This window comes from Pundamilia nyererei, unplaced genomic scaffold (genome assembly GCF_000239375.1).
Source record: "Pundamilia nyererei isolate P.nyererei 1_Seehausen unplaced genomic scaffold, PunNye1.0 scaffold00276, whole genome shotgun sequence".
In the NCBI taxonomy this organism is placed as follows: Eukaryota; Metazoa; Chordata; class Actinopteri; order Cichliformes; family Cichlidae; genus Pundamilia; species Pundamilia nyererei.
The window spans coordinates 252,134-275,887 of record NW_005187677.1 but is presented as its reverse complement, the minus strand read 5'-3'; the positions used below and the strand labels follow the sequence as shown (position 1 = coordinate 275,887).

The following is a 23,754-nucleotide window of genomic DNA, read 5'->3' as shown; positions in this document are numbered from 1 at the left end:
ATGTGATTATGCTTCTAAGTTTGAAGGAACCTGGACGGGTAAAGATCATAAAGCACACAGCGGTGGAGAGTGGAACATCAAAGATATTAGATGTAAATTAATACAACAGAAAGATTGGACTGCATTGCCATTTCTAAGGTTGTAATTTAAAGACGCCGCGTGTTGAATTGGAAAATGTATATCTTATTTCCTGCACTGGATGTAGATTTCTGCATTTTTATTCAAACAAATACCCTTATCTCTTTTTATTTCTTTGAGTATTTCCCAGTAAAGACACAAGCAAATACACACACACACGCAGCATACTGATTTTCCCCATTCAAAAATGCCATTAAAATGCCGGGATCTCTCAAATATATTGAGTCTCATATCACCGAGAAGCCTCAGTCTCTCTAGATGCAACATATTTACAATTCTTCCCATCCAAAGCTCAAATGTGAGTGCAGAGTCTTTTTTTTCCCACCCGACTGTCGTACTATTAACTTTCTTGCAATTGCCATTCCAAAGTGGATTGCAATCTGTTCATACTTATTAACACACGTCAAATCACTGGTCACCCCAAGGATAGCTGTAAATGCGTCTGGTTCCCAGCTCTTTCCAAATGCTTCAGAGTAACAGTAAAAATGCTCTTCCAATAACTACATGACCAGAAAGAATAAGTCAAATTACCAGTGGTGGATTTGCATTGATGACAGACAGGTGGAATATCAGGGGAGAGAATGTGTAGCTGATAGTCTATGGCAGGGGTGTCGAACTCCAGGCCTCGAGGGCCGGTGTCCTGCAGGTTTTAGATCTCACCCTGGGTCAACACACCTGAATCACATGATTAGTTAATTACCAGCCCTCTGGAGAACTTCAAGACATGTTGAGGAGGTAATTTAGCCATTTAAATCAGCTGTGATGGATCAAGGACACATCTAAAACCTGCAGGACACCGGCCCTCGAGGCTGGAGTTCAACACCTGTGGTCTATGGTAATGTAATAAATTGTATAAGCCTGTATCTCATATTAAGTGAACAGTTATGTATACTCTCCGGTAGGGCAGGGCAATATGGCCAAAAATATTTATCATGATATATATTTAAAAATTTGTGATAACAAGATAACTGACGATACAATTGACTTCTCTTTCCACATGCTGAATGAGCATCATATCCCTGGCTAAACAATGCATCACTGCATTAGTTAGTTCCTCCCAGCGTTTACTACTTTTGTCATTAGAGATGCAGTAGGACTGGGCGATATGACCCAAAATTCATATCTCGATATTCTTTAGCTGGATGGCGATATACGATATATATCTCGATATTTTTTAAAGCCATAAAGTAAGAACAAAAAGAGAGTTCTTAGTCACACTGTGTCCCAAATCTCACACAGGCACTTTTATTAACATACAGCATAGATGTACAAGAAAAAATTACTCAGAAATAAATTATGAGCATTTATTAAATAATAATGCTCCATAAATAAAATAAAACAATGTTGTTTTTGTGCATAACAAAAAGCTCACAATTGTGCAGTCAAAATGTAAACTAACAGACGCTGAGCATAATAACAAGCAGCTGCTCTGTTCCCAGGTTCTACTGCGTGACTGACAGCCTGGAGTTTGAAATCCTCTTTGTAACCGTGTCTCTGAACAGGTGCCATTTATGGTCCTTATACACACAGTAAGGTAATATTACGTTGAAGCAGAGTACGTATCACTCCGCGAGGTTCCTTGGTAGCTATAATGCTCCAACAGTCCTTTAAGCAGTGCAGCTTTCGTAGCTTACCAAAGTCGTACCAAAACACTTTTTGAAAGGTTTCTGAGCACTGTGTACCACATAAAATCGGTTTGCGGTCAGTAAGCACAACCAGAATTCATACATAAGGCGCACTGTCGACATTTTGAGAAAATGAAAGGATTTTAGGTGTCAACGCGTTAGCCCGGTTAGCTTGTTAACGCGTTGACGCCGTTCAGCCTCATGCACGGGGCGATGCGCGGTAACTCGTTAACAGATATTTGCCCCGTTAATGTAGTTATGGCGTTAACGTCACGCTGACAGCACTAAAATAGTAATCTCCAAATGTTTTCTTTTTACCGACCAGCTCCTCTGTGATAGCTGCCGTGTCCATCTTGTCGTTGCCTGCAGGTGAAGCGATGGGGGCGGAGGAGCTGTGTTCAGTGAAGGAGAGAGGCGAGGCAGAGTAACGTTGCGTAGAGACACAGTGGACGAAAGAGAGGAAAACTTGCGGCTCCACAAGTATAGTTATAACGTAACGTAGACTACATCGATATATAAACGATATTGTCACATCTCATATCTCGTATAAAACTGTGTCGATATATTTAAAAACTCGATATATTGCCCAGTCCTAGCGTGCAGCTATTTAAAGCAACACCAATTGTTTGTTGAGTCAGCTTCTTTGGTCTCACCACCGTGCTAGTTGAAGCGGACGTTTCTTCACGTGCTGAAACAGCTTTGCTGTACTCCAACAAGTGCTTCTGGTTCGAATGATGAAATAGGTTTGTGGTGTTTCCTCCCTTTGCCCCCATGGACCGCTTCCATGTTCTACAAAATTTTTGTTTTGGTGGGTGTCTGACGGATGAAAACCAAACCAGTTCCACACCACTGAAGTTGCAGCAGCATTTTTACAAACCAATTTTGGTTCATCTGATTCATTCGACAATCCGCTTTCGCCCTTCTCATTCTCCGTCGCCGCCATGCCTGTTCGCCATGTGCATATAAGCGTATGAAAACAAAGGCACTGCGCATGCATGTTTTACCCATATTCTAGCATGATATTTCATTTTCTTATCGTTGCCTAACATTATACCGGTATTACCGTGAAAGGTATAATATGGCCCAGCCCTACTCTCCGGACATTCCTCCCACCCCTCATTGCTTACTTCCATGTTCATTTGATCTGCCAAAGGCATGTGTAATTACCAGGTATCCACTAGTGATACTCTGGTATTGATCTGATACCAAGTTACTGTCTAACTAACAAGTAACTAACAAAAAAGGTTCAGATATTTTTCACAGAGTGTGTTCAGGGTATGATAAGCATCAATCTAATCGCACTGGTATCAATCTGATACCAGTGACAACAAGATACCAGTGGTATCGACTAGGGCTGGGCTATATCATACCGTTCACGGTAATACCGGTGTAATTTTGGGCAACGATAGGAAAATGAAATATCGCGATAGAATATGGGTAAAACGTGCATGCGCAGTGCCTGTGTTTACATACGCACATGGCGGTGACGCAGAATGAGAAGAGCGAAAGCGGATCGTTAAATGAAACGGATGAACCAGAATTGGTTTGTAAAAGTGCTGCAACTTCAGTTTGGCTTTCGTCCATCAGATACACAACAAAGCACTATTTTTGGTAGAGCATGCTAGCGGGCCGTTGTTATTACCATGTTTTTTGGAAAATACGGCACACTTAACATCAATCCTTTGATTTTTCTGAAAATTGACAGTGGTTGTAAATAGAAAATAAAAGTCTAATGATACTGTAAAGATACTGCTTTCTATAATCCTGTGTGCCTTATGTATGAATTCTGGTTGTGTTTACTGACCTCGAAACAATTTTATGTACACGGCGCTCGAAAATCTGTCAAATGTTTTAGTACGACTTTGCTGAGCTACCAAGCCGCACCGCTTGATGGATTGTTGGAGCATTACGGCTATCGTAGGCAGGCGCCTCGTGGAGTGATACGTACTGTGCTTCAACATAATATTACTGTATTGTGTGTGTATAACCTCTTTTTAAGTTTAGTGGATATTATACATGGTTATGCTGAGGATATGTCGGCCAATTTCCACTGGAAATGACTTTTGGTTAAACTGTCAGCCAGGAATTTGCACTGTTACGTTTTTATATAACTTTAATGCACATAAAAAACAGCTGCTTGTTTAATTGAAAATACGTTGATGGGGTTTTTTGCACTAATAAAGTTGTGGAGTTGTAAAGTATTTTGTCTAGTGTCAATTATATCGTCAGTTATATCGTTATCGCAAATTTTCAAATGTATATCGTGATAAATATTTTTGGTCATATCGCCCTGCTCTAGTATCGACTATCAATATTTGGATTGATCCACCCGCCTCTAACATCCACTGGATGAAGTTTCTGTAAAGCCTGATGGGAAAACCAGGCTGGCTCACAGCTGTCAATAATAAATTTATTCACTGCATCAAGAGTTAAAGAGTTAGACTCATGTTTTCTGACATGATCTCTAATTATTCTACAGCTAACACAAAAATCCACAGCTAGTTTCTGTAGGATATTTAAAGTATTCGTATTCAGTTGTAAAAGTACTCGTGCTTGTGTTTGAACTTTTTTGCCCTTAATGGGTCACAGTCAGTTAAATTTATTAGCGGATGTTATCACAGTTTTCTGCTGGGCATCGGGTCTCTCAAGAGGGAAGTCTGAATTTCTTTGTTTAGGCAAACGAAATGTTTGTCTGAACTAATGGAATTTGGTGTTGACTCTGTCTCCTGATTCATTTACACATCGGTGCTACTGCAGCTGTGTTCAACCAACACCAAGTCTTACTTTAGTATCCAGATGATTTCAGATGTAGCTCAGAGCACTTAACCTCTTTTTTGTCTGCCTTTTTGCCTGCTGATTAAAGCGTAAATAGTTAGTTTGAGAGTTCGTGCATCACTGTGTTTTAATTCTTAGCACTAATGTTAAAGGTTTTGCCATAAACACAACATTTTCTTTTACTTCAGAATGCTTCTCAGATAGAAGTGACATTTTCCTATCATCCATTATCTATCTGCTGCTGATTGTTTTTGCCACACTATATAATATAGCAAACCCAGCAACACTTGGTGCGCGTTTAAGGTGGTTTCAAACCATGTTAAAATGCTCAAATTTACAGCAATAAAAGGGCATTTTTTAAAATAACTTATCCACCTTCATTACTGAGTTACGGGTGTGGTCACTGGAAGTCTCACTCCATCTGTCTTGTAACTCAAGCTTCGCTGTTAGCGTTTTGGTAGTACCAGGGACGTGTTAGTCCCTCCCTGTGGTGGCCTTTCTCATGGTTATAAGAGTGTGAAAGAGAAAGCGAAAGTTAAATGTTAAACCACCCCTCCACCTCCACCAAAAAAACCAAATAATTCACTACACAATCCTTTTTTATATTGTTTTTTGTCAATTGACTTTATTTGATAATGATAGTAGCGACAGGCAGGAAAGTGAAGAAAGTGGCAGGGCAAAGCTCCACAGGTTGGATTGGAACCTAGGTTGCTGCCGTCTGGAAATTGAGCACTTGGTTACCTGCTCACCCTTTATGTGCAGCTTTTTCATCTGATTTCCGTGCGAGGTCTCTGGTTATGTTTTGCTGCTCTCCTCTGCTCGTTGTTTCACCACGTGTATCTCCTCTGCTCCACTGAGCACACATGAAAGAGGGCAAAGGAGAGAAGTGCAACTTATCTCTTGAGCACTCCTAGTGTTTTAAGTGCTCAAAAGGGCTTTGAGTGCTCAGTTAAAGGAAAGAAGAGCTTTGTAAGTACCAGTCCATTTACCATTGATCACGATGGTGGGCTCACGCACAGCTTTCTCATTGCTTGTTTTGTCCTTTTAATGTATTTTTCCAATACTAACTGGGAGTCATGATTTTCACCAGCTTTTGAGTTATTTGTGCTTGTGTGATAAGATGATCGATTGATTTGGCGTATGGCCGCTTTGATCCAAAGCCAGCCCCTTTAGCTCAAGATTAAAGGTGTCCCCTTAAATGCCATTTGCTTTAGCTTGAGATTATAGACTGAATAAAACATGCACGTAGCTTCCAAGTCTGAAAAGTGAAGCCAAAGTGGAATCTGCCTTAAAACCAGAGGACAGTGTTTCTGGTTGGTCCACTGCTGAACAAAACATCAAGTACATTTCGTAAATTATGGTTATTACTAGAGCCAGAAAGGAGGTTTATCCCGGGCATGCTCATTGGCTAACGACGTGCCCATCGCAAATCAAGCGGCGTTTTCATTTTCACAGTCAGCTTCAAAAAGCTTAAACACTCCCCGCTGTTGTTAATCAACAGGTGACACCACAGTGATGATGTCTATATTTTATATACACGCTATGCTCAAGATGCTAGCTCTGATTATTCTTTAGGACTCATAAAAAGGTGTCAGTCAGCAGTTACTTTGCCTGCTAATCAGCTACTCTTCATCAGTGCATCAGTCTGAGGTGACTATAAGTGAATAACAGGACATGTCGATAAGTCATCAGTCTTAAATGCAGTGCAAAAGCACAGCAATACTGAGCTTGTAACAAACCACAACTAATTCAAACGCTCAAGCTGGCTCCCGCCATACTGTGACCTAATTCTTTAACAGAATCTAAAACTGGATCTCACACAGGGCAGAACATCTCTGTCTATTGAGTTAACAGTTTGCTCTGCACAGATAGAAATTCTTTGCCCCCCTCCCTTATTTTCCCCATCACAAACACACACACACACTCACACACCCCTTTACCTCCCCTCACCTCCCTGCACACTCTCTGGTCAGCGTGCCACTGTGTGCCGATGTGTAACAAGTTCTCCCTCTCTTGTTTTTCATACCTTCCTTTCTCTCTCTCTCTCTGTCTCTCTGTCTCGCTCTCTCCCACCATGTGAAGCGCCGGGATCTGTGCCACGCTCGTTCATCTGCCGAATCTGTCTGGTGCTGATGGTGAACTAGTAAGTTTATTTTCTTCTGTGTGATATTTGTGCGGCGTGTGTGCGTTGCTTTCACATATCCCATGCGGAGATTGGCTGCATCAGTGCAACTGCTTATTCTTTTGTGTTGTCCTGTCCATTCTGTCTTTGTGTCTACTTTTTTCTGCCTGTTTTTTTCCTTCTGCCTGCCTGTCAGTTTTCGTGTCACTGCAGGCTCATTTCTTCTCTAATCATCTATAATATGACCCTTCACCTACCCCTCCTCTTTTTCCCCCTCGCTCGTCTTCAGCATACATCACCCTAGCTGTGACTTCGGAGACTACATGTGGGGATGTGTTTGTGTAACGTGTAGTGGATGTTTCCTTTGTTCTGGTTAAAGCATAAGTGCTAAAACTGACAGAGGAATGGGGTGGAGAGAAGCATGGGAGACAGAGGAAACTCCCAGCCCTGGATCAATACTCCTAGTCTGGGTTATTATGTCTGAATGTGTGCGTGGGTTTTTTTCCCCCACTTCAGTAATGAAGCCTTTCTGAAGCAAAAGCCACATGTTGCACGTGTGCAAGTGTAATGTTCCTGTTTGATGTTTTCCCACAGAGCAGCATGCTTATTTATTTCTATTTTTAAAATTGCAAAGAGTCGCCTTTTACTCTTCAATTAATTACTGACATCATGCTGTAATCTAGTTAATCACAGCGCCAACAGTTTGCTGATTAATGTCTTCGGGGTGTTTTTACACTATGAGCATGATTTATGGAAATTAGTCGTTGGTGGAAAATAGTAGCCATGATCATTTTTTCTGGTGGGTTATAAGGACCAGGTCTTATGAGATTTTTCATGACAGCAGCATCGGTTATGTGCAGTGGATTAGTAATTAAAATGCTCAGACTGTCAGCCACCCAAGAAATTCAAAACCCAAGACAATCATATTTGGAATGATAATATTAACTCAGTTTGTATTTGCCGTGCACAGTTTTGGGGAGTAAGACATTTACGAGTCATTTTAATCAGTTACTATGAATGAAATTAAAGCTGATAATCAAAATGTTGGTGATAGCAAAATGGATTCATTAGGAATATAGTTTTTTGGGGCGATCGTGGCTCAAGAGTTGGGTGTTCGTCTTGTAATCGGAAGGTTGCCCGTTCGAGCCCCGGCTCGGATAGTCTCGGTCGTTGTGTCCTTGGGCAAGACACTTCACCTACCGCCTACTGGTGTTGGCCAGAGGGGCCGATGGCGCGATATGGCAGCCTCGCTTCTGTCAGTCTGCCCCAGGGCAGCTGTGGCTACAACTGTAGCTTGCCTTCACCAGTGTGTGAATGTGAGAGTGAATGAATAGTGGAATTGTAAAGTGCTTTATTATTATTAGTAAAGGGCTTATATGTAGAACACAGTAGCCTTGACAATATAGGGCTTTTAGGACCAATATCAGAAGTTGGTCATTTAAAAGTCAGATATAATAGGCAATATTTTTTTCTGTAGGTCACATGAAACACAAACAGATTTCCCTAAAATTATTGTGTAGTTATTTATTTACTCGTTTAGGAGCTCAGCATGTCTCTCTGCAGACTGTAGGGAGTTACAGGCTGCCCGTCTACCTGCCCGTCTCTTCTCAGATGGAGGCAGTGTCCCAAGTTTGTGGTACAACAAGGGCTACTCTTGCTTGTGCTGTTGTTGTACCATTGGTCAGCCATGGAGAAGAGCGAGGTTATAACGAACAAAGTCAAACCCGTCTTTGATGTTTTTTCACGCTTCTCCTGTCACTCCTTTGGCTTGTCAACCAATCAGCTTTTGACTGACATAGAGTTGAGCTACTCAAGCGTTACACTCTGCCCAACTGTGGTCAGATGATCTGGTTATTGTGTTTGTGGCGTTCCAATCAGGTGTGTTACCAACAGGGTAGTTTTCAGAGTGCCCTCTGGTGGACAAACTATGCAACATCAATCCTCATAACATGGTTAAAGTTTCTTATATCTCTTCTTTACTTTTTAAATTTCATTTCATTTGTTGGCTAATATCGGCCCATTCATTCAAGACATAAAATTAATTTCGTTATTTTACATATTTTGACCATAAAGGCTGGCTGTCCTTTGGTATTTCATGACAGCATGAATAAGAATTTTTTTGGGGAAAAATTTGAGTGGATTGGGATTTTTATTAATTTGCCAACATATGAATACTGCTCTTTGTCTACAGATGACTGTTCAGTATGTGAAGGAACTCTTAATACAGATTAGAGAGGTGTGGATTGATCTCTATGATTTGTTTTGGCAGCTGCACTTTGTAATCTAAACCGTGTTAACACTTGAGTTTAAAGTTCATCTTGGCGGATCAGATCAAAAGTGGACAGTGGTCAATACAAATGTAAACAAGCGCTAAGACTCTTTAATACCAAATGTTAAAACACTCATAAAGGATGTGTACAATTTAACACATCGGCGTTGTCTGCGCTCTTATAACATGTGAATTAATGTATTTCTGTTCTTTATGGGAGGACTTTTGTTGAATGCATCCATCTTCTGCCTTCCAAATTCAGGGTGTCCCAGAGGTCACAGAGCAAGAGGCAGGGTACACCCTGGCCAGCTCACCACTTTGTCACAGGCCTAACAAAGACGCCCACATTCAAGCCTAGATGTAATTTAGAATCACAAATTAACTTAACATGCAGCTGAATACCCCAGTTGTGCGGTGGTTAGCACTCATGGCACAGTTTGGCACCTTTGTAAACCATCTCCTCCATATCAAGAGTGTTTGTAGCTTCTGCACAGCTCCTTAAATATTGATTATCAGTCTTGCCTTGAAGTGAAACACAACTACTGTCTTTTAAAAATTTTAGATCAATGCAAGCATTAGAGCGCAGCTCCGTCTCTGCATCATCCACTCTGAGATAATCATTAGCAGTCATGCATACTACATGAACTGTTACTAACGTTTTTGCCATTCAGAGCTAAGTAAGTAAAAATACATCTGTTGATAGAGCAGATGACATTAGGGTTGGCATTAAAGTAGCTATAGGCTGTAAATTAACCAATTATTGATATAAACATCTTGATCAGTGACACCACAACTCTTCAACAACTGCTTAATGGATAAAACTAAAAGTTTGATGCATAAAAATGTTAAATAAATTGTTGTTGTGGTACCGTTCAAGCGTAGCTAAGGCCATTGGATGTTTGTTTTTTTGTGATTTTTCCATCACCCTGGCTTCACATTGAAATTCATGTTACAGGGAATGAGCTGTCCAACCAGTAATCTTCAATCATGTCTACTGACAGAGCGGCTCCCTTCAAGTGGGGCAGCGGGTATTGACAGAGAGTGATTGCAGCTGTACGTGTTTGGTTATACATCCCAGTCGTGTCATCTGGCAAAAAAGCAAAGCAAAAGAAATGGAGATCATGATAAGAGGACGGAGGGAGACGGGGAGGAGCGAGGAGAGAGATAGGAAGAGAGGGATCAGTGCAGCTGTGTGCCTCTTTAGGATTCCTGCTCTCTACCTCCTCTCGCCCGGGCCAAACCGGCATCATTAGGTTTGGCAAATTACCCGGGCGGCCATTGTGGCGCAGCCATGGCACGTTAGTGTGTCTTTTTAACTGTGGCTAAACTCAGTCTATTCACTTGTAAAAGAGAGCAGCCATTGGCAGATAGTTGGCAGGTTGCACAGAGAGGCCATTCACCCCGGTAGGAAGGAGCTGAGAACACTGCCTCGGAAATGGTCCTCTCTGAATATTTTGATGGAGGGACTTTGGGTGCCCTCTCAGTGTCCATTTGCTCCAGCTAACAAATCTCCATCAACTGACTTCATTGGTAATCAATATCAGTGCTCCTTATAGGTGAGGGCGAGCAGGAGCTGCGGTCAGAAAGAGAATTTTAGCAATTTGATTCAGTGTTGTTTTGATGTTGTCCTTTCTTCCTTTTTTTACTCAAGGAGGAATTTGGAGTTTGGAATCCAGTTTTTTTTTTTGTAGTGGGGTGTAGTGGGGTGGGGGGGTTGGTGTTCACTCTGTCTTTTCATGATAGTTGGACGCTGTCCAAAAACTCGGGTGGAGAGAGTTTAGACAAGAGGCTGATATACAAGGGTCAGATGCTGGACTCCCTCCTTTTATTTTTGATGCCACGCAGGAACAAATTACAGGGCTTCTGAATGAAGAAATAATTACTCGTTATTAATTTCGCTGTCATAGAGTTCCTCCGTGAAGAGGACATGTCTGGATTTTAATGAAGCACACTTAACACGCGCACCCAGTGTTGTCGGGTGCTCGATTTGTAGCTGGTGTGGCGGAAGTGCTAAAAAGCAGTTTCAAGGTCTTCTGTAGTGCGTCTTTTTGTAGGCAGATCACGACATGGATAATTACCTATAATAGCTGTTTTGCAAGAAATGAGGGAAGAGGTTACTCATGCTGACAGAAAAGGAAACGGCCCCTTCACAGTTGCCGAGCTGACGTATTAAAGCTTAATAACCTGCCGGTCACATGGCTCACAAAAGAGGTTCATCCATGCCTTGTTTTTATACTTAGAGTCAACTCAAGCCCTCGGACCACACTCCATAAAGGGGCCATCTCTTTGGCCTCTATCAGAGTCCTCCTAAGTTCTCTGGGATACGCTTGTTTAGTTCTTCTAAGAGGAAAAAGTCAAAGTGAGCTTGCATGGTTCCTCAAATAGAGGCGGGGGGAAGTTCCATGTTTCTTAAATTTTGCATGAACATCACTGTGAATCACTCTGGCATCAGCAGAAGTAGTTGACACTCAGAGACAGAAAAAAAGTTGTTGTCAAGAAATCTCACAAACTTGAAGGAAAAAAAAAAAAAGCAGCAGGGAAAGAGTCCAGAAAGAAAAATGGAGGATTTGACAAAGGCCTCTGCTGTGTGAAGTTTGTACAACTGTGACAAAGTGCTGCAGAGGCACTGCTGCTCTGTCCAAACACTTGTCAGTGTGTCACTACACACATTTCCACTTAAATGTTAAACCAGGGGAGAAATGTCAGCGGCTTCTACTTGTGTAGCTGTAGCGTGTAAGGGGAAGGAGAACAGAGGGGAAAAAAGCTTTTTTTTTTTATACTTTTCCTGACTTTTCTAAGGAGTCGATGGGTCATTTTTACATTCTCAAACAGCCCGCGAAAGAAAACAAACTGTGTGGCTTCTGAAGACATGACACAGCCTCTTTTTGAAGGTTTGTAATAATGCCCTGTGCGGGTCACTTCTGCAAAGTTGTTGATTCCCCCCCCCCCAGAAAATCTCATGGCTTACAGGTTGCATTTATACAAGTACCTGTTGCAGTAAATGAAAGAAATCTGTCAACACAACACTTTGATGTTAAATTACTTTACTTAATTGGGGGGAGGGGTGTCTTTATCAGTAGGAAAACTAAAAAAAGAAAGCATAGTCAAAGTCTGAAATTTAGCCTCCTTCACATTTAGAAGGAATTTACTTCCAACATTTTTCACTCTGAACGTGGCATGGTCATTCTGAGTATGAGCAGGAGGTCTCTGGGTGAAAATGCCTTGCTGATGTCAGAGGTCAGAGGAGAGTAGCCAGACTGCTTTAACCTGAAAGGAAAGCAACAGTAACTCAAATAACCTAGAGCTGCGCGATTGTGATTATCACTATTATTCTGATCGATATTAAGATTACAGTTAAGTTTAGTTATTTATCCTTTCATTTTAATGACAGAAATGTTTTAATTGTACTGTTATGTAAACACTGCTTTCACATTCATGTTCCTCTACGATCCTGCTGATGTACAATACCAAAATTATGTAAATACAATTAACTTTACTAAAACTTAACATGAAATTAAATCAGCAAGGCACTACTTTCATTTTTACATTGTGCTGCACTTCTTGGTTAGTCAGTTAGTTAAAACACCTTCACAAAATCCCATTTTTACTTGACCTGCACTGATGATTGAGTGCATCCTAGAAGCAAAATATAAAGTCTTCCACTCCATTTTTTTCCAAACCATTATGATAGTTTGTGTACAATGTCGGTTTTGCCAATTTAGAAAATTAATTGCATGAGGGGAAAACATCTTTTGTCCACGATGATCCTTCATTACTCACCATGTTTAGTGGACACATATCTTTGGCCAAAAAGCATGCGATTGCCTCGATGATTTCAATAGGTCTTTGTGCGCTGGACGGATATGCAGACACGCATACAGGCTCGCTTTTATGGACGCCTGAGTGCACGGCGGATGATTCACTTTTCCAAATATTGCGTTGTTTCTCTTGTCCTTCATGCGTTAATAATCCTGCAGTTTGTGGTGCGTTTTCAAGCAGTTGTAATAAATTATCGTGCAGACGCTGTAACTTATTATTAGTTAACATCACTTGCCCTAAATCCAAAGTATTTCCAAACGTGTGATGATTTGCTCTGAGGGACAAGCTCTTGGTCTTCTGCTGTGCCAGACATTTGATTTTTGTTGTGTATCTGTCTGTTAATGTTGCGGTACTCATCTAGACCACAGCAGAAGAAGAGGAAACTGAGGCTACAGTTTGCACGGTCTCACCAGAATTGGACAACAGAAGATTGGAAAAATGTTGCTTGGTCTGCTTTGACATTTGGACGGTAGACTCAAACAAACGAAAGCATGGATCCATCCTTCTATCAGTGCTGTAATGGTGCATGGGCACACTCTAACCGAGCACTGTTTATCCACCACAACCTGTTTGCGTATTGTTGCTGATCGTCACTTTATGACCACAGGGTACCCATCTTCTGATGGCTGGAAGCACCTCAAAAGCTCAAATCACCTGTTGAACATGACAATGAGTTCACTGCACATCAATGGCCTTCATACTCCTGACACACACCAGCTCTCAATCCAGTAGAGCACCTTTTGGATGTGGTAGAATGGGGGATTCCCATCATGGACGTGCAGCCAACAAATATGCAGCACCTGTGTGATGCTGCTGTGTTAATATGGAGTGTTTCCAGCACCTTGTTGAATCTGTGCCGTGAAGAATTAAGTTTGTTCTGGAACCAACAGTGGTAAGAGTGTGGCTCCAACCAAGATATACCGATTAAAGTGGCCTGCATATATCATGATAGATTTTAATATAAGAATCAAACTATCTGTACTGCAGGAAAAGTTCAAGCACATTTAATAAGCTCTGTATTGACTCTGAGTGCCATTTGGTGTGAATGTGTAAGGGGAATTAGTTTAACCTTCTTTGCCAAGTAAAGCTGTTTTTTTTTTTAGCTTAAGAAACTTCTACAACTCAAGTGCGGCAATAAATGTCAAAGTAAATTACAATGGCAGATAAAGAGTCTATATATGGGCACAGATGTGAAAGTGGAAGGTAGCCACGAGCTGATTCTGTTTGCAGGGTTGGTTTACATCGCAGGACGTGATGGACAACAGACCCGTCTCCCAGGCTAGTGCTGCTAATGACTCTGAGGCCACTTGTAGTGACTACTTTGGTCAGGAGAAGTTACTTTCAAAGTCACATTTGCTAGTAACGAGCACAATCCTTAACCGCTTGTTTGGATCCATATAGATGCTCACGTGATAACACAGTAAATGCTTAATTGCATTGCTGTGTATCTCCTTTAAATATTTAACAGATGCAGTTTCATTCAGTCTTGCCTCAACAAGCTGCAGAACAATCAATACAGTAGTTTGCAATTGTGAAACAATTCCAGAGCAAATCTAATCTACCAAAACATCTATGTTTAAAAGGCATCCCAATAAAATGAAAAGCATACAAAAAAAAATTCAGCCTTAAATACTGCTGCAAAATTTGAGTAGAGGTTACAGTTTAATGTCTTTGTGTGAGGTTTTGGAGTTGCTGCAGGAACATGAAGTTATCTTCATGTTTCAGCAGACGCACAAGCATCTTAGATTTGTAGTGTGTAGTTTTGTCCGCAAGATGTTTGAATCAGCTTTCGCTGTTGCAGAGGAATCACATGGAGAGGCACCAGTGAAGTAGGAGAGACAAATTGGCAGGCAGCAGGGGTTTGAGTATACACCTGTCATGCTTAGCTGTGTTGATACAGGGCGGCCCAGTCCTCAGCTTTATTTACTGACATGGCCCTGCCTTAAAATCTTGGCCGTGTTGCTCCAGTGTGGTGGTCACATGTTCACTTTGTGTTCCCGGGGGATTTTTTTCCCCACACAGTCCAAACACGGACCGGTCACATGAATTGCAGACTCTGTGTTTCTAATCCCATCACAAGTTGTTATTTCTTTAAGGTGTTTTTCTATCGCAGCCAGCTACACGAGTGAATGAATGTTCAGACACGCTCCGTCTCTGGGAAAACAGCTCTCTGATTTTATTTTTGAAGCAATTTATTTCCAACTTTCTATAACAAATTCAAAGACTGTAGCTCAGGTCCGTCTGCCACTGTCGGGTCCATAATATTACATCGAATCACTCAAGCCACATTTAGAAGCATCACACGACCATCTACTTATTTTATGTGTAACATATGTCCTCTGTACTGATGCGGTCATTTGCTTACTTCAGATTTCAATTAAATTCAGCTAATCCAATGTTTTTTATATACTGCCAAATCACAACAGTCTCCTTAAGGCGCTTTATATTTATAAGGTAAAGACCCTGAAACAATACAGAAAAAACACCAACAGTCAGAGCACCCCCTATGAGCAAGCACTTGGCGACAGTGGGAAGGAAAACTACCATTTAAACAGGAAACCTCATGCAGAACCAGGCTCAGGGAGGGGCAGCAATCTGCCCTACCTTTTTTTTCAGATTATATTAAATTCATATGACTTATGTTGAAACATTTCAGGAAAAAAAGTATTTTTTGTTTGTTTAGATACAGTATTGAATAAAAGCCTTTAGCCACCCCTCATTTCTACTCATTCCTTTATATTTTTCAGGAAAATTGGGGAAGAGGTGCCCTGATTTACTAAATATTACAGTATATAAGACACAGAAGGAATCTGTACAGTCAGTATTTGGTATGGCCACCTTTTGTAGCTGTCAAAATGTTGGTGCAGCAACAGTCTGTAACCTGGCAGTGAAAGGAATATAAGTTTCATTAGCAATGTGTTGTTATAGTTCACAAAGACGGTTGGACACACAGCAATGATGTTGGAGATTGCAATACTCAAATAAGACTAATGAAAGTCAACCAGCTGACAGCATCATACTGTAAAGCTTATATTCTACACAGTACTAAAAGTTTTGTTGTGGATACCAGCTTACTGTAAAACCTTCAGGGTTTTTCTGGAAAGAACTTATCAAATTTCCCTGTTACAGGGTAAGATGTGTGAAAAGGACAAGTATAAAGGCACAGCCATACAGCTTTGGGGGGCAGTACTTAGAAATAGCGTTGGCGACAAGTGAACTTTCATGGTCATATTAGAGGTGACTACCTTCTCTCAGAAGCAAAGAAGGGAGCACAATGCTTTTGTTAATGCACAGTTAAAAACATTCAAGAAAAACATCAGTGCAGATAGTTGGGCTCACAGTGTGTCTAAAGAGTTTGTGTGTTACTTGACTAAACTTAACCAAACCATAAAGAGGTCCTAGCACACTTTGTCATGTAGACAGAGGATGATGAATATGCGCTCTTTGTCTTTAACTAACGCTAATCACCAAGGGAGAGCCTGCGTCCACACATTTCCTACTGCCCCCGAAGAATCTGACTGACGTCCACTGTCGCTCCCCCTCGTTGGGCTGAATAGACAAATCCCAGAACATTAGGCCTCTCACTGGCCAGCCTTTGCGCGGTGAGAGGACCGTGGCCCCGTAACAAAGGCGAGGCCAGCGGTGGAGGCTCTGCTCCTGTCGCTTCATTAAGCAGCAATGTAAGACCCAGCAGGCTGAAAAACCTCTGCCTCCACACGTATTCAGTCCTCCCAGTGAGCAGTAGACAGGCAGACATTCACCGCCTCCATTCTTTGTAGTGCGTAGCAGCTGCACTGAAACTGGTTTAAGGGTTAAAGAAAAAGACGCCGCTGTGAATGGGCAAGAAATATGCTGCCCTGTAGTGTTGAGGATGTTCAAGTTTTCAATACATAGTTGGAACATTATGGCCTTTTCCATAAACTCATTTATCACTCAGCTCAGACATTTTCAGAGTCAAATTTGTGCTCTGGTCCCGCCTAACCCTCAGGCGACAGTGTAGCTAGATTCAGGCATTTCACGTGCTCTCATGGTGAAGGTGTCTCCTGTAGTTAGTCTTCAGCTACTTAAACGCTTGCTCACATCTGAATGGTTCACTGGTCAGTACAGGAGTGGAGCTTAAAACAGAAATTTATTAGATGATTCAAAAGACATTTTTTTCCATTTCAGAGCTCATACATAGAGTCATTTCACATGCAAAAACATTTAAAGGTCTTTATCCTTGTTTGCATCCACATTTTTTTTAATTTAGCAAACTTTAAATATCTTGGTGAATGCATGCAGAATTTCTAAATAAATGAGAAAATGTAGCCCCACAGAAGTGTGCGTGAAAACACAAAGACCCAACACATTTGGATTAGACGTTAGCCTGTAACTAACTTGCCAGCGTCAGTATGTATGCTACAGCTAGTATGTGGCTGCATTTACTCTACCAAACAGAGTATCTTGAACGCTGCCTCCCTCTGTGTGCTGCACGTGAGAAAGCAAAAGTCTGATACTTGTCTGACGCAGCTGGATGGAAATTTGTAAACTACATAAAAGAGCCTTTGATCTTTGTGCCTAAAGTCACCATCAGATCATCACCTTTGAGCAGATTCTGATTCATATAAAATGAATTCGACCCTTCATGTGGCACACCCTCCTGTTTGGCTCTGTGCCCGGGGCTCATCTCTGAATGGATCCCCTCAGTCAGAAAGAGGCACCCAAAGTTTGAGAGCTGGCGTTAGTGAAGATTGGCGGCTCTGGCCTTTTGAGGTGAATTAGCCATGACCGAGTCCTGCTGACACTGAGGCGATGGACACCAAAAGCAGACAGACTGAAAGTGAGGAGGGACAGCGGGGCCGGTCGACTGGCAAAATTAATTTAGATGAATGGGCAGGAGGACGGAGAGAAGAGAGTGTGTGCAAGTGTGAGCTATTACTGAGTGGATATGGATTTTTAGAGTCCAGCACTGATGTATTGAGTTTTCTAGAGTGATTATCTAAATGCCAAAAAATATAAGGATATTTATTTGTCACAAGGCTGATTGGTTTACTCTCCCTGCCATTACTGTCTGGTTGATTGACAGATATCACTTCTGCTCCGACAGGTGATTCCTGAGGACCTGATAGAAGACTGGATGCGGTTGTAACTATGGTAACATCAGGGTGGGGGGTATGGGCCCTCTCCCCCTGTGGCCTTGTGCTGGTCATCTGTTTATCCATGTGTCTGTCAGAGGAGCCTCACATCAAGCCTGCCGACTGCAGCAGAAAGGAACATCCTGTTGTTTCCTACCAAGGTGAGCAAAGAAACACACCACTGATAGAGTGGGGAGGAGGGCCACGAATGAAGTTAGGGCTCAAAAATGAAGGCACGCTTGCAAAATCAGGGACTTTGTACATTTTAATCACTTTAGTTTAGGCCCACCCCATCGTAGCAACTTATGTGCACATGCCAAACTGAACAAAGGCCCCAACCTAGCACCAAAGTTCATGCTGAAGGGAGACACTTTTTTAGCTGAAATAAGAGACTGCGTTGCTTGCACATTTACCCATTCTGAAAAGAGGACAATGTATCTATTTTCCACAAGACAATTTCTGTTTTCAAACAACATAATTTGTGTTGTTTTTTTTTATGTAAGAGTACACACACAAATATATGAGAAAGTCGGCGAATTGAAAAGAGTCACGCACACAAAGGCCGTGTTTCTTTGAGCCCACTTTCAAAGTGATGATTTTCACATGCAGCCGGTTAGTCCATGTACCCAACATCAAGATCAGAGATCTTAACCTTGTCACACAACGATCGGGTTGTCATGCTGATGTTGACAATTAGGCAAACTTGTAGACATGCATGCGTTTCCTAGACTGTCTACAGTTCTCAAATTCAGGCTCTTTAAGCAGGTTGTTGTGAGCGAGCAGTGTGGTAGCCTTATTGTAAAATGGTAATCAAAATGCATCTTTTGCTTGAATAAGTGACGTAAAGGCTTTGGATTAAGGGTTGTATGAGGACCAACTGTATGCAAAAGGCTACATAAGATATACATTTTCGATTTAAATTAAAGTATAAAAAAACTGTATATGTCTGCCCCTTCTGATTTTATCACCCCTACATTTTGATCATACTCTCATGTCAAACCATGGCTGCTAAACAGTGCTTTACTCCAGTGCTTCACTGAATAAGAACGTACATATATGGATCTAAAGATCCCTTGGTAATGTTTACTTTAACTTTGTATAATTTTTTCTTGGAAGCACAAGGAGGTTCTCTGGCCAGACCCTGCTACACAAACAATAAAGAGTCCCTGAAGCTGAAATGGTATCTTTGTGAAGGAGCTTTGGTTGGGTCACAAACATTTTATGGTCCTTTGTAAAGTTAAATAACGATTGCATAATTGTATAACAATCTTCACTTATCCACCAACTTTAAATCAATGCCATCTCTCAACATTTCATTCGCCGCTCTTTAAAAACTGATTTTCGTTGGGTTTGTATATTCAGCTATAACCACCACAGCAACAGCAATTGATTAGTTTGCATTCAAAAAATGCTCTCATGAAAATTTATCAGCACAGCAACCTGGGTGCTTGCACAAAAGTCTTGTCCAAATCCATAAAAGCTTTAAACGTTTAGAATGTCATTTCACCTACTTTTGTTGCTCTAATCACTGCTGTCTAAACGCTGTTGCACGGCTTGTTCTATTGCTATCACAGCCATATTGTAACCAACCATAAAACCCACAACAGTCTACAGCTTTTGAGAAATTATGTTTGTTAAATGCCACTGGAAATGGAAATAGACAAGGAACAGCAATAATAAATAATAATTATTTTTATCCTGGACAAGTTATGTTTCCGTCTGAAAAGAAGAGAAAAACACAGGACACAGAATGAAGATGATATAACAAGCAAAAGGTGAGTTTTAACTGATATAGAAATTGTAAAAATCATTAAAGAAACCAAAAAGGAACAACTGACAAAGGGAGACACAAAAAGCCACCATGTATAGCAAGGTAAAACGATAACAGCTGGAAGCAATCAGGGCATTGTAGTGGTGGAAAAAGACAAAGACAAGAGGTAAATAGAACACAAGAAAACAACAAACAATAAAATAAAGCAGGAAATGATACAAGAGCAGACAAGGAAGCACAGAATACACAGGAAATACACAGTAAATCAGAAGAAACGGACCAAAGAAACCAAGCATCTGAATTGGGAAGAAAGATGATTGAGAAAGATGATTATTTCAGAAACTGCTGATCTGCTGGATTTTCCCAAATAGGTATGCAGAACAGCATCTTTGCACCCTTGGAAGCACTCAGATCTGCTGCAGCAGCAGAAGACCACACTGGGCAGTCAGCTAAGAACAGGAAACTGAGGTTACAATTATCACCAAAGTTAACAACATGTGGAAACATTGGAAAATCACCTGATGTGCCGCGTATTGATTTAAATGCAGGGTCAGAATTTGACATCAAGAACACGATTTCCATTTCCATGATGACCCATTGCTTTGTAACAATGGGTCAGACTGGTGGTGGTATAATGGTGTGGCACACTTAATACCAGTCGATTGTTTAAACTCCGCAGCCTACCTGAGTCTTGCTGCTCACCATGTCTGTCCTTGTATAACCACAGTAGACCCATCGTCTGATGGCTGCTCCCAGCAGGATAAAGCTCATATCATCTGACACTGACTTCAAATCTAGCAACTGTGTGACTCTATCACATCCAAAATCTGTGAGGAACGTTTCCAGCATCTTGTTCAATTTATGCCATTAAGAATTCAAGTTCTTCTGGAGCCAAGAGCAGGTCTGACCTGACATCAGCAAGGTATCCCTAATAAAGGATCCAGGTCCAGTAATAACAATGATCATTGCTGTAATCTTATTTTCTTTCCTGTGCTCATTTTGTTAAATAAAATTGCTAAAATGCAAAGAAGTTTACAAGCAGCAGACGGCAACTTACATAATGCAAAGTGTAGACAGTTCTGCAATCTGAAATGAAACTAGACGCTCTTAGTTAATTGGCTCTTTTGTTGCAAGAATGAGTGTCGATTTCTGATTCCCTGTAGTTAACTAATTTCTTCTTAAAAGAGAAAGTCCAAGAAACAAGTCGCTTCTCCTTGTCAACTGTCAGATTGGTATTTTGAATGAGAGACTTAGACTGCCTGCCCTTGTCCGCTTTGCAGCAGCTCATTATGTACACAGGGAAGTGCACAAAAGCAATTTGGATTCAATAGCTCTCCGAAAATCACTGCTGTTCAAGTGATGGTTTGTATTCATGTTGTTTTGTTGCCCTCTTTCAGAGCTATTCAAAGCAGAACTGAGACCAGACAAGAATGATAGTTCAGTTTCTAATAAGCATCTTGACACGCTGGTGCTCATAACCTTTCAATTTGTTGTTTTATGTGACATTAATTGAGATTAACCAATACAAAGTGTGAAGCGTGACTTTAATATAAGGTTGTGAAATCTGGCAGCACTATGAACTCTTAGTTGGAATTGTGTTTATCTCATGCATCGAGGCTTACAAAAGACACGTTGAAAGTTGAAACTGTGCTTGGCAATTTCTGCAAAATAATTGAATGTAAAGATTTATGTGAAATTAATAAAGGTGTTGATGTTGTGTCTGCCGCATGGCCTCATTAAATGCTCTTCTTCAGCTGTCTAATGACTGTGAAAGGGCCTTTGATGTCATTATTTTGACTGGATGTCAGTTTACATTCAGCTCAAAGTGTTTGCCTGGCAAACCGTGCTGCTTTTGTTGTTGATACATTTTTTTTCCCACAAGCTGGCTATCAAATGAGAGGAACAGACATTTAGTCCTGAGAGGCAGCAGTAATTTGCTCTGAAACATTGCGGGAAGCATTCATTTGTATGTGGTTTGTTCGCCCTCCCCGAAGCTCATGTAAAACAGCTAAAGCAACTTTATTTACCGTTCAGTTCTGATTGGCTGTCATACTGCTCAGGTGGTGGTTTTCAATTAAGGGCATGTAATATCAACCATGATAGACTAAAGTTATAAAGAAACTTTCAAAACAAAGTTCTTGATAAGATGGAAAAGTCTTAAGCCACCCCTCATTTCTTTATATTTTGCTTAAAGGGAGGCAGACATACTTATCTTTTAAATTGGTTTTGAGCAATGTTTCTTCAGGATTGGATGGTGTCTTTTTCTAATGTTTTTAGCCCAGTCCTTGTACTTGACCTGGCAAAAAAGGCACCTTACTCAAGCGATGAACCAGTGTTGGGTCTACATACAATGGACAACTTAGGAAAGATCAAAATTTTAATTCGTTCTTTGTGTATCTTTAGGCACTTTGCGACTAGCAACCCGTTACAAAACAAATAATTTGTTCCCATTTGTTTAATAGAAAGACATAAAATTGTAGGTGTGTCCCAAAGAGCTACAATGTAAAGGTCTGTAATATCTCAGTATGGTATGCAATGTGTCCTTAAAAAAATCTGAGACAACTGCACAAGTTGAGAGAAAAAAGTAAAGACCTGACAGATATACCTTACTTATCTTATTACTTTGACATTGAACAGTCTTATGTGATGGTAAATTTATGTTGTTGAATTCAAGATAAATTATTTCAAGAGATTGCTAATTAATTAGAACAAGTAATATAATATGAAAATTGGGAGACTTCCAGATCTTTATTTCCTACCCTATAATTTTGGAAAATAAATCAGTACTTTCAGTCTGTTTAAAAGCCTCCTTTCTGGTCTTAGGCCCTACGATTAAAGATGAGTTGTAAAGTTGGCAAAAGGCAAACACTGAATAATGGATCTTTTTCATCTTCTTCTCTTGTCTCTCATATTTCATGTTATCATCTCCTGCTTTTCCTTTCACTTACTTTTATACTCTTTCTTCTTATTTTTTTCCCCTCACTCCTTATCATTTGATTATTTGTGCATCCAGCACTGAGGTCTTGGGTGTCTGAGTTCTCACATCCAGGTGCAAAGGACTTCTCCCAACTTGCTTTGGACCTGAGACGAAACCAGCTTGTTGTAGGAGCAAGGTACCAAATAGCATGCATTACTCAAACAGTAATCATACAGCATGTTACTAGCATACAGTGGTGTAAAGTGGATACATGATGTGTCATCATAGAAGCGTGCCAGCGTTCATATCCTGGACAAGCCCCCAATTCTTACATGATGATATTTCTGGACATAAACACGGGAAATACACACAACATTTATTTTTGAAATTAAAACACAAAGTCCCGAAAGCCCAAAGACAGCACTAAAGGGTAAAGATAGCTCTTAAATGGAGTAAAAAGACCCAAAAGGAAGAAGAAAAAATCCAGCAACACAAGCTATACGGTTATTTTGCCAAGGCAGCACAAATGTGTTTTGATCAAACTGTGTCTGGACAGAAGTTGGGAGATACTAGAGGATAACATTTATATGCTGTACACTGCTACTGTGAGCAGTCTGTTGTTTTAGCTCTAAAATAAAATATCTTTTACAGAAATTTCCTCTTCAGACTGAGTTTGAATAATACCTCCCTCATACAGGTAAGGTTAAGACTACACAAAAATGAACTACTGTCAAAGACATTTTATTTTTAATCATTTTAACAGTATCTCTTATTAAATATAAAAGGTCCAATATAAAAAAAAACATTCTACAATTGAACATTTCTCCTCAGGCAACAGAATGGGCATCCGATGAAGACACAAAGCGCTCATGTCAGAGCAAAGGCAAATCTGAGGTATTGTGCTGTGACTGAAATACAGATATTTGTCTGTGTATTCAGAAACATATTACGTTAGACTGGATTATGTTATTATGTGATTATATTATATTGGACATTTTGATGACATGTCATGAAACAGTAAAACTGAGTTCTGGCGTATTTGTCTGCAGGATGAATGCCAAAACTATGTACGGGTTTTGCTGATAAGCGGAAGGACGCTCTTCACATGTGGGACCAATGCTTTTACCCCTGTCTGCATAACCAGACAGGTTAGTAAAATGGCAGTTTTTGCACTTAAGTAGAATTAATGAAACTATATGACAAG

General features: G+C 40.7%; 1 protein-coding gene across 2 annotated transcripts in view; it reads left to right on the top strand.

The window, feature by feature from the left end:
- The window catches only part of LOC102207004 (semaphorin-5B-like), a 43,157-nt gene that overhangs the window by 5,232 nt on the left and 14,171 nt on the right, over positions 1–23,754 (top strand). For both annotated transcript variants that reach the window (XM_005750504.1, XM_005750503.1), the window contains exons 2-7: positions 6,621–6,681; positions 17,835–18,023; positions 22,647–22,746; positions 23,202–23,247; positions 23,382–23,444; positions 23,600–23,698. In XM_005750504.1, the coding sequence (XP_005750561.1) occupies positions 17,879–18,023; positions 22,647–22,746; positions 23,202–23,247; positions 23,382–23,444; positions 23,600–23,698 (453 nt within the window). In that variant the 5' untranslated portion in view covers positions 6,621–6,681; positions 17,835–17,878. The remainder of the gene's footprint in view (positions 1–6,620; positions 6,682–17,834; positions 18,024–22,646; positions 22,747–23,201; positions 23,248–23,381; positions 23,445–23,599; positions 23,699–23,754) is intronic.